Source organism: Oculina patagonica, chromosome 2 (genome assembly GCF_052425735.1).
Source record: "Oculina patagonica isolate OP01 chromosome 2, crgOcupat, whole genome shotgun sequence".
Classification (NCBI taxonomy): domain Eukaryota; kingdom Metazoa; phylum Cnidaria; class Anthozoa; order Scleractinia; family Oculinidae; genus Oculina; species Oculina patagonica.
In genome coordinates, this window is record NC_135759.1 from 22,005,228 (window position 1) to 22,016,030 (window position 10,803).

The 10,803-nt window shown below is 39.1% G+C and overlaps 1 protein-coding gene across 2 annotated transcripts in view; it reads left to right on the top strand.

Moving 5' to 3' along the window:
- Window positions 1-8,913, top strand: part of LOC144643470 (uncharacterized) — a 27,045-nt gene extending 18,132 nt beyond the window's left edge. Inside the window, exons 1-9 of one of the 2 annotated variants that reach the window (XM_078502732.1) lie at window positions 1,811-1,901; window positions 2,279-2,358; window positions 3,040-3,401; window positions 4,651-4,789; window positions 5,177-5,203; window positions 5,759-5,794; window positions 6,360-6,416; window positions 7,184-7,267; window positions 7,941-8,913. In XM_078502732.1, the coding sequence (XP_078358858.1) occupies window positions 2,295-2,358; window positions 3,040-3,401; window positions 4,651-4,789; window positions 5,177-5,203; window positions 5,759-5,794; window positions 6,360-6,416; window positions 7,184-7,267; window positions 7,941-8,791 (1,620 nt within the window). In that variant the 5' untranslated portion in view covers window positions 1,811-1,901; window positions 2,279-2,294 and the 3' untranslated portion in view covers window positions 8,792-8,913. Of the gene's footprint in view, window positions 1-1,810; window positions 1,902-2,278; window positions 2,359-3,039; window positions 3,402-4,650; window positions 4,790-5,176; window positions 5,204-5,758; window positions 5,795-6,359; window positions 6,417-7,183; window positions 7,268-7,940 lie in introns of those variants that run through there. The other variant, XM_078502733.1, reaches the window with a different exon arrangement.
- Window positions 8,914-10,803: the final 1,890 nt, after the last annotated feature.

Here is a 10,803-nt window from a genome sequence, read left to right on the forward strand (position 1 = left end):
GTATCAAAATTAAAATCTATGAGGCCATTTACATATTTAAAAACGAAAACGCAGCGGTGAAATAACCTGCGTTTCACGAGTGTTGGCCAACCAAGTGCATTTAATGCTTCTGTAGACGAGGAAAAACTTGGTAAACTAAGAATGGTCTTGGCAGCCTTGTTTTGAAGTAACTGTAGCTCACCCATTAGGGTAGCATTACCCTTATCGCCCCAGATAGTGTCGGCGTAATCGAACAGAGGGCAAACCAGGCTGTTGTACAAAGTAGTCCGCGTTTCAAGAGGCAGCAAGTGTCTAATTCGTTTCAGCAAACCAAGTCTTTGATTAATCTTAGTGGAAATGGCTTCAACATGGTCGCTCCAAGTCTTAGTCTTGTTTATGGTTATTACCAAGATATTTAAAGGTATCGGTGTATTCGAGTGACGAATTATCAATAACGACATTGATATCATTACAAGATCTAATCTTATGGGGACTACCAATTAAGATAAACTTCGATTTAGAAATATTCAAGGTTAGACGATTTGTACTAAACCACGAAGAAAGCTTAGACAAGTCCTCGTTTATAAAATGTTCTATCTCGGTAACGCACAAGCTGCTGAAGTAGATCACTGTGTCGTCAGCGTAAAGGGCCACTTCACAATGTTCCAAACAGGTGGGAAGATCGTTGATATAGACCAAGAACAAGAGAGGGCCGAGGATGCTTCCTTGAGGAACGCCGACTTGGATCGGTCTCAGCGGAGACTGGACATCTCCAACCACAGTGAGTTGAAAGCGATTGTTTAGATACGATCTGAACCATCCAACTACGTTATCACCAGCACCGATTTGCTTCAGCTTTTCTAACAGGAGGCCATGATCGACGGTGTCAAAAGCCTTCGAAATATCGAGAAACACTGCTCCTGTTAACATTCCATTATCGAGTTTATCAAAAACCCTGTCCGTAAAATAAGCGAGGGCGACTTCGGTTGATAGTTTAGGGCGAAAGCCAAACTGTTTTGGTGTAAGTAAGCTTGACTCAGTCAAATAGCCATATAGTTGTTGATGTACTGCTCTCTCAAGAATCTTACTAACCGTCGGAAGCACTGTGATGGGCCTATAGTTATTGCAATCAGATTTGTCACCTGATTTAAAGAGTGCTGTTACTTTGCCTTGTTTCCAAATGGCGGGAAATACGCTGGAGTCAAGAGAGCGGTTAAATAGCTTAGTCAATACAGGTGTGATACATTCGGCAGAGTCCTTAAGAAGTCTTGAACTGATCTTGTCCAATCCGATCGCCTTGTTTGTTTTCAAGGTCTTGAGTTGTTTCAAAACAAACGACAAAGACGACATGTTCTTGACATTGAAAAGGAATGGCCGCATCGTTATCAAAATGAAAAAAAGCAGTTAAAATAATTGTCAGAACGAATGGAAAGTCTCCATGGTGCTTTCTATGTCTCTCCTGAAATTTTGTAAAGAAACGTAATGGATCATCAGTTAACTTTTGCGTGAACACGCGAGACACGTTCGACTGAAGATGAGGGTACTGAAATTTCGTACTTTGCGTTCCAACCGCTTAGCTGGGTTAAACAGGAATACCTCTAGAGGTACCGACTCCAAAATCTTCAAGATCAATTTTAATTCCTTCAAACAAATTTTCTGGAATTTAAAAGAATATCGGATGTATCCAATGACTCTTCAACTTAGATAAGTGATTTCTCTACCATTACACGAGTTTCAATTTTTAATTGAAAACACGATAAGGGGATAACCAAGAAATTTCCGTCAAAAAAACTGTCCCTGGCCCCGCCCAACGTTTACAGCCACCTGTTAGTCAAGAAGTTCGGAAGCTTCAAAAGCAAGTTAAGCCGGCAAATATTTGCAACTTCACTGGAGAGAGAGAAAGGGACAATTCCGTTTGGCAGGTGATTAATTTTTTCTCTCATGTAGTTCTGGATTCACTGAAAGGAAAGAACTTTTTCGATGTACACCGAATATCACGTAACCCCTATTCGTCCAATTGTATAGAGAAATCAATAGGAAATATGAAACGAAACAATCAATTTTTAGAACATTTGCTTAAATACATTTCGTAGAGTTTCGTGCAATAATATTTATTGCTTTGATTAATGAAAAGAAGAGGTTAAAAATACGAGTTTAACGCTTGGAAGAATATCTGGCGAAGAGTTTTTCCTCTAAAATCCTGTATTATATCTGGTAACGGGAATAGAGAATAGCTCATTGCTGTGGAACAACAGTGAAATACAGGATAAATACTGAATGTTTACATTTGTCTTTTTAGTGTTTTAATTCAGGGCATGGACATAACAAGCTTTGGCTTTCTAAAGATCGCATTCTTAGTGATCACTCTCATCGCAAAAGGTAAGCAAGTTCTCAGAAAAACACAGTCTAGGACGTGATCTTTTAACCCATATTTATGCAATCTCGACGGGCCAGTAAAAGCAGTGTTGATAATTAAATCAAGTAAACTGACTAGCCCAATAAAGCAGTCACCTTGGCTCGTTTTGCTGTGGCTGTTTCGAGTGTTAGGCCTTGCATTGCTTCATCAGAACAAAGACTAGAAATAGAAACGTCGTCTTTGCCCTTTTTCGTAAGGACATTCATCTTTATTATCCCTAGCTTTCACTTTTTATCAATATTGTATAAAACGCAGGTAGGTAGCAGCTGCTATAGCAAGGACTCATATGAATGGCTCGCTATCCTACGAGGAAACAAAAGAACAAACACAAACAATGTCCTACGCCGGCCCCAAAAATCAATAGCAACTGCTTCACTATAGAGGACCAGCTTTAAGCTTACGAAAACTGCTACACTACGGAAACGTATCAGGTCTTCTGCACGTAGATAATTTTTTTTTTATGCTGATAAGAATGTTGCTACCTACACCACAATTAGTCGAAAACGAAAAACCGTCAGCCCTAGAAACGAGTTAAACAATAACAATTACTCATCATTAACCTGTTATTTTAATAATATATTTTTTATAACTTATTATTATTTCTGAACTTTAAATAGAAACGAAAATTATTTTTTTTATCATAGGGCAAGCGTATGATGAGTTCGATAAAGACTGTGTCCGAGTCCACAACCAGCTGAGAGCACTGCACAATGCATCGGCTCTTTGTTGGTCCGAGTCTTTGGCCAAGGAAGCACAAAAATGGGCCGAAAGCTTGGCGTACAGGGACCGCGCGGAGCATGATTATCAGGACCTCATTACTAAGGGCCAAGGAGAGAACATTGCTTGGATGGCCAAGACAGTTGAGAAGTGCAACGGACCCGTTCGAAAGACTGGATGTGTAAGTTGTGGAGATATTGTGAAGAAGTGGTACAGCGAGGAGAAAAACTACGACTTTCAGAAGGCAGCGCCAGCTGTCGCAGGACAGCCCATCCGTCATTTCAACCAGGTAAAATTCTTTTTTTTTCCCCTTTTTGTTTTGAGGTAGTGCGCTAGATGGCAAAAAATGTCCGCCCCGGGGATAAGACTGTTGATCTTTTATTGTTGTTTAATCCTTGATGAGTAAGTATCGTCAAAGACCAAGTTAACAGAACTTTTCTACTGATCAAACATTTGCTAAGATATCCGCTGTTTATTTAGGCATGGATTATTTATGGGTTAGAGACTGTTGTGAGTGTTTTGTTGACAAATACACGCACGCGCTGGCCGCACAATGAACGAGAAATTTTCAATACTGCACGAGGCGTAGCCGAGTGCAGTATTGAAAATTTCGAGTTCATTGTGCGGCCAGCAAGTGCGTGTATTTGTCAACAAAACACGAACTAACAGTCTCTAACCCTTTTAATATACAATCTGAGTACACTGCAAGAAAAACACGATTCACCGAACTTTGAACTAGACTTTTAATGAATAATAATATAAAGAAGAATTTGAGTAGTACATAATTATACATGCAGGCTGTAAAGATCAATAATACAGAAATCCAAAAATATAAGCTGAAAAATAAAAAAAGCTCAAAATGGTCCATTAAATTGTTCTTTAGCTGAAGTCGTTCATAAATACAGTCAGCGAGAAGCTTGTTCAAGGTGAGCCGATCGCTTTTACAATTGCAAGCCAGCAAGTCAATCGCACACAAAAAATTCAGCTTTAGTTTACCTTTGAAAATGAAAACACACCAGGTTGTTTTCTTCTGGGTATTTTTTGGTATTGAATCGTTGATAATTTGAGGAATATCTTTTTCTTCCACTTTTGCAAGCCTTAAAGCTGAAGACATTTTCAATAATGCACGATTTGTGTGCATTATTGTCAATACTGCACTGTCGGAGTTTGCTGACGACAGGTAAAGGAAAATCACGTGATCGATTTTAACCAATGGCGCGCGTGGATTTTGGACAGTGAACGAAGATTGTATATTAATCTCTCTTTTTGAATTTCAATTCTCTAGAACTTCACCGGAGACATTTTTTTAGTTTACTTTCTAACACATCGTGACGGATTTTCCATGTTATTTGGAATTTATGATAACAATTTCAAATTAATGAAACCGCTGTCGGCTCAAGACATTATCTTTAGTTAGGGTAATGATTAGCTCAAACGTCATTTTAAGTTTAGATAACGCAATAAAGTTAAGGTAACGTTTTGTAACAAATTGTTATGTTAGATACAATTGTCCGCTTTCTGTCAATGTTTCCATGTAGATTGTATGGAAGTCTACAAGGGAACTTGGGGTGGGAAGTGCTCGCAGCGATGAACATGGGTTGATAGTGGTAGCACGATATAGTCCCATGGGAAGTACAGGAGGACCTGCGGCTTTTCTTCAGAACGTTAGCCCAGCAAGTAAGTTATATTATTAGCAACAAGAATGATTTAAAAGTTGTCACGGTCAGGCAACTGCAGATATATCAATGTCTGAAGATAAAAGGTTACTGCACCTACAAACATGTTCAACTTTACCAGTCTCAGTCTATGGAATTAAGTTCAAAGTGTCTAAGATAAGAATCAATAAGGTAGCATAGCGTACAAGATTTGTTAGCTTAAGATACTCATGATGTTCCATGATACAATAAATAAAAAAAAGGGAAATAAGTGAAAAAATAATAGGAAAATGTAACTATTTACATAACAAATTTGCTTATAATCAGTTAATAATGAAGCAAATATGTCATTAACTCGAAAATTTGAAGTGCAGGGTTTTTGTCATCAATATTATTGACTTATTTGTAGGTAAAAACTCGTCACTGGATGTAACAGGTAAATACCTATAAAATATATGCTTAATTCAGACTGATATGGTTGAAGGTAGTTTGGACATTCTGTGAAAATTTTATGAATTCCTGTAGGTAACTGATTTTGTGCAGTTACCTACAGGTTTTTCCATGCAGAGCTTGACTTCTAAAATCCATTTGAGATTGTTTTCACTGAGGATGGTGATGATGATGGCCAACCAGATCATAACCGTGCCGCGAGGAGAATGACGAGAATGCGCGCGACTCGCGTGCCTCTCGAGTTGTTTTGTGGAAATTACGAAAGTAATATTTCTCATAAAAAATATACGTCAGTAACACTACAACAGCACAACAGGTCAAGAAAATCCATGTAAGATATTCTGTACAATATTTCATGTATAATAAGCATTGATTTTGATTGATTATGAGTGAATGTTTTGTCTACTACTTTCCGAAAACACTCGCCAATGACTTTTGTCACGACACTTTTTTCTGTTTAAGAAAATTCCAATCTCGCTTTTTGTGTCGCATGTAAAAGTTCTCCGCCTTTGATACTTTATACTAACAATTACTTTTTTAGCTGCAGGCAATGGGAACTCGTCACTGGATGCAGAAGGTAAGTCCAATGATCAAGTCGGTGCATACTGTGGGCGTGGTGACTGCTTTTAGTAATATCATGAAAACTGCTCTATTACCATAATTGTTAAACTCTGATTACTTCTTTCTCAGTGCTTACCATGATGGTGCTATGAACATCCATTTCTAAATTTGTTTATGACCAATAAAGAGTGTAGAAGCAATAAAGTTTTGTACCTTTAAGAAATAGAAGGTTCTTAACTATGGTAAGTAACCCATCATGGGTTATTTAATTAGAAAATGAACTATTCATGTGCATCAGACAGACATCGCCCAAAAGGTAGAGAATGTTAGATCTAAACCGGGTTAATAATTGCATTATCAGGAAACGTTTAATGTATATTTAGCTTAGCTTAGTTCCTTGCCCCCGGGTGGGGGATAGGGCCGGACATCAAAGCTCTCCATCTGTCCCTATTCTTGGCCACAGCTGCTCCTGCGGCCCACGATTTTAGTCCCAGCTCAGCGCGTTCCTTCTCCACGTGCACTGTTCTCCCCCTTTTTTTAATGTATATTTACTTCATTATGATTACTTTTTTCACGGACAGGCCAAAACCCAAACGCGGGGGAGACAACAGTTATAAAGATCACTAAAGTTGTGCAAAGTAAGTAGATACACCTTTTATTTTCTTTATCTATGATAGAAAGCGCATACTATCCGATATTCGAGTATATTTGATCACGGTCGTGAGCGGCTAAACTATGATTATATAAAGATTTAAAGTTGCATAATCCTTGCATTCAGAGATCACTTATAAGATATAAACCATCAGAGGTATGGAGGAAATAGAATAATTGCAGCCCTATTTAAATGGGATCAGAAAGGCGAGACACTTACCCACTCGTGCGTATCGTGTTTACTAAACAGGGAGAAACAACAGATAGCATACTGCTTGACTGAAAAATCAGTAAGACTCCAAAATCTAAACGTTCAGTTGTATTTAGGAATGGTTCTTCATCGCCCGGAATGAACGGCGTATCAGCATATAAAGAACACATAAGAGACCAATGTAGGTTTGCATAAGTGACACCCAGGATACGTAAAACAAGAAACTATACAGAGCAGTTTAAAAAACTGAACACACGACAGGTCAAGAAGAAACGGGATAAGCATGTTTCTTTTTTTAAAAAAAAAAGCATTGTATATACAGGATTACAACACATTTTTGACACTGGACGAAATGGGCACCATTATTTCTGTAAGTCATGCTATGGTTGATTCTACAATATTGTAGTTTATATCGTTCTCTTATCTGACTCTATGAGGTTGGAAACTTACTGCAACAGGCAAAAAACTAAATGAGTATTGGTTATAATTATAAGATGCAACAATAAAATAGTAATTCGGAATTTGTTGAATTTGAATTTATAGAATTTCCACAAGGAATGGGTCCGGCAACAAATGGATCAGGACAGCCAGGTGAGGGAGCAAAGGCGGCACCACCTGCTCCGCCAGGTATTTTATTTGTTATACCCTTTTAGTAAGATAAACAGGAATACAGAACAGATGTTTTGAAAAAATTAAAAGTCAAATCAGTTCCTACAGATTACATGACATTCTCACTTTTTCAGGCCAAAACTAATTCCAGATCTTACTGAATTTTCGATCAAGATAGTTAAAGTAGTCGATGAATCAAAATAAGCCATTGGTGTTCTGTGTTCTTGTGAAGTTGGGCAGTGTTCTTGAAAAGTTGGGCAACAATGACTTTGCCGTTTTGTTTTTGCTGTTTTGATAAAATAATAATCTGGCTTGTTTAAATTTTTTCAGCAAACTGTAGGTTTTTACTCGAATGCGTAGATTTACTTTGCATTTTCTTTCTTCTGCAATTCATCATATTTCTTTGAGCCCGCCACAAACAGCTTGAATAAAATAATTTGTTCGCCTTTTTGCTCAAAAAATTGCTTCTTTTGTTTTTTGGTTTGATGTTGTTTCATTGTCGGACGACCAAAACAAAACTAAATTAAACTAAATTATTTTTTCCATTTTTTGCGATTTCTTGATTTTTTTTTTATTTGAATACTATTAATATATTTCTTTTAAACTGTGACCAATTTCAAACTGAAACAAATTAAAATCAATTTTTGTTATTTTCGTTTGACCTCACACACGTTTGTACAACTGTCTTTAGCTCCCCCTCCGTTCCCATCTCCTCCGCCTCCTGCTCCAGCACCGCCCCCTCCGTTACCATCTCCTCCGGCAGTCCCTGGACCAACAGAGAGCTCACTAACTTGTGGAGTCAGAAAACCAAGCCGTATTGTTGGAGGCGAGGTCGCATACCCTGGTGCCTGGCCTTGGCAAACAGGACTAAAGCGTAATCCAGACGACATCATCTTTTGCGGGGCATCCCTGATAAACAAAGAATGGGTCGTCACAGCGTCTCATTGCGTTTACGACATGCTCCGTTCAAACAAAGACACTGTGCTGATTGCTGTATTGGGTGAGTTTGACAAAGCCAACAAAGAAGAGCAAGAAATTTCGGTCAAAACAAAGAAGATCATCATGCATCCAAACTACGATCCTGAAAGTTTGGACTATGATATTGCCCTTATAAAACTGGAGACGCCACTTCAAGACTTCAGCGTGTATATTCGCCCGGTCTGTGTGCCTGGCAGTGACGCCAAGTTTGACGAAGAATCGAAGTGTTACGTCACTGGATTCGGAAGAACACAGCAGGGCGGTGAGCTTGCGGGAATGCTGCGCATGGCCAAGATACCGCTGGTAAGCAAAGAAACATGCAAGCAGGCGTATGGTGAAAAGTTGACGGAGCGCATGATCTGTGCAGGGTTTCCCAAAGGAGGAATAGACGCATGTCAAGGAGACAGTGGTGGACCGCTGAGCTGTTTGTACGAGGGGCGCTGGTATCTGACCGGTGTTGTAAGCTGGGGTGTTGGATGCGCTCAGCCTAATGCTTATGGTGTCTATGCGAAAGTGCAGGAGCTAAAGGATTGGGTGGACAATACTATGAAAGAGAATGAATAGATACTTAATCGCTGTTTGTGATTAATGTTTAGAGGGATTACCGTAGGCTACAGTTGGAAGGAGGTCCTGAGTTGTTTGTAAATGGAAGCCTCTTCTAAACAAGAATTGAATAAACGTCAAAGAAACCATTAAAGGTGTCCTATTTGTAAATCATGCTAGTTGGCAAATTTTGACCATAGCCTAAAAATGTCCCTTCAAAAAAAAAACTTCAATTGAACAACAGCTCTTTTTAAAGCCTTTCCTTTTTTGCCAAAAGGTGCCAATATGTGATAGTTCTTTATTGAAGCTAAGGGGAAACAATACAAATCATTTTGAGGACCAGGTTAAACAATAGCAGTAACAACGGAGCTCAAGGGAAACAATAAAAATATTACCCTGCTCAGGAGAAACAACTGAAATCACTAATTCGATCGAGGCTAAACATAGCAACGAAAACCACAATGAGGCTTACAAGAAACAATAAAATTCCCAACGAGGTCATAGCTTAATCATTACGAGGCGCGGGCTGGTGTCAACAATGGAAATCACAACGAGAATAGAAACACTAAATGGGTCAGGAAAAACAATGGCTCAAGATACTGAAATCACCACGAGACTCCGAGAGACTAAGTTAGTCACTACGAGGCTCATGGGAAACTAAGAAAATCATTACGAGGGTTGGGGGGGGGGGACTGAGGAAATCACTTTGACGCTCAGGGGAAACTATAGAAATCATTACGAGGCTCAGGGGGAAACTAAGAAAATCATTTCGAAGCTCAAAAAAACTATGGAAATTATTACAAGGCTCGGGGGAACTATAGAAGTCAGGCTTCGATGCTCACGGGGACTCTACGCGGTACTCTGGTCTTTCAGGAGAAAAAAAAGCATCTCTGCGAGGATCAGCGTAAACAATAGACGTCACTCGCTTCACTTGTGAAGTTCAGGGAAAACTAGAAAAATCACTACGAAAGGGCAGGAAAGGATATAAATTCCACTTTCGCCATCATGCAAATACATTTGTAGCATCACCAGTGATACCAAATAATTTGCCTTTGCCGCCTTTGTTCCTTGGCTACGATTTGCAAATTTTAAGGGGGCCCTCCACACAAAGGCGCGGTGGCCTTGACCTAATGGTTAGTGCGCCGGACTCCGGATCGAGTGGTCCGCGTTTGAGCTCTGGCCGGGGTCACTGTGTTGTGTTCTTGAGCAAGACACTTTACTCTCATAGTGCCTCTCTCCACCCAGGTGTATAAATGGGTATTGGCTACATAAAGCTGGAAAGGGTGGAAGAAGAAATATTCCTAGCCGTTTAATGCTACGGAATAAGCTCCGGCAGTATGGGCCACTTGGCTTGGCCCCTCCACACAAACGAGTCGGTCTTGCGCGACTTGACTACTACAACTCTTCTACAACCCTATTGACTTATTTCCATTGTTTACTTTTCTATAATGAAAGCACTACCATGAGGTTTCATGCAATTTCAATACCAGTTTGCATGTTACAGAATCTCTTTACAACATAGCCTGCCTTAGTTTATCGAAGTGGGGCTAATTTATACTACACTGAATTCTAAACTACAAAACATAGGTAATCATGACTGTTTCTTTTCTTCGAGTTGTGTTGTAACATAGTAAAACATATTACCCTGAAGAAGATAATGCAAATCTGACTGCTAAATAATTCTGAAGTTAAACAAGCGTGTTAAGCTTCTCACTCACCCACCTGTGAAACTGTATTCATCTTGTGGCACAAGACAACCTCTATTTTCAATAATAAATAACCTCCGATCTAAAACCGACTAAAGGAAAGTAATGCGTTGAAAGGAAAGCTGAAATTTTGACATAAAGAGGATTATATTGCAAAATGCCTCGCTAGCTTCACGGAGACGAAGTAAACACCGTATATTTTATTTCGTTTTGAAGATCAACTATAGTAATCATTGATGATTTCTCTCCTCTTTTCTTCTTCCTCTAAAACAATAATGTTCTTACCCTTCTTCTGTTGGATCCAGTTGTAAACCCTTTGTCTTCACT